The sequence below is a fragment of the Cynoglossus semilaevis genome, chromosome 20 (assembly GCF_000523025.1).
Source record: "Cynoglossus semilaevis isolate Cse_v1.0 chromosome 20, Cse_v1.0, whole genome shotgun sequence".
In the NCBI taxonomy this organism is placed as follows: Eukaryota; Metazoa; Chordata; class Actinopteri; order Pleuronectiformes; family Cynoglossidae; genus Cynoglossus; species Cynoglossus semilaevis.
In genome coordinates, this window is record NC_024326.1 from 14,480,813 (window position 1) to 14,481,238 (window position 426).

General features: G+C 54.9%; 1 protein-coding gene across 1 annotated transcript in view; it reads right to left on the minus strand.

Moving 5' to 3' along the window:
* The window catches only part of LOC103396816 (ETS domain-containing transcription factor ERF), a 3,865-nt gene that overhangs the window by 197 nt on the left and 3,242 nt on the right, over positions 1-426 (minus strand). The window contains exons 5-6 of the mRNA XM_025052456.1: positions 125-209; positions 8-32 (exon numbers count right to left, since the gene is read on the minus strand). Of these exons, the coding sequence (XP_024908224.1) occupies positions 8-32; positions 125-209 (110 nt within the window). The remainder of the gene's footprint in view (positions 1-7; positions 33-124; positions 210-426) is intronic.

The window sequence follows — 426 nt, forward strand, 5'->3', positions numbered from 1 at the left end:
GTGAGGCAGAGGCAGAGGCAGAGGGGGGACAACTGTCAGGACGGGGGGAGGAGGAGACAGAACTGTCAGAAGGAAGATTCTGGATTGTCATCAAATGTTAATGTCACACCTGCGGGGTCCTCACCTCCGTCCATCACCGAACCCCCACACAGGGGGAGGACGCTGTCAGCAGGGAGGAGAGGGAGTGGAGGGGGGGGGTTCTGTAGCAGCTGAGAGGAAGGATGGAGGAAGAGGTGAGATGACAAAAATCAGAAGAAAATATCAGGATGTCACGGTGTTCAGTGACTGAATAACGGATTAAATAAAGTCATGTGACCTGACCCTGACCCCTGACCCCTGACCCCTGACTCTGACTCTGACCCTAACCCTGACTCTGACCCTGACTCTGACCCTGACTCTGACTCTGACTCTGACTCTGACCCTGAC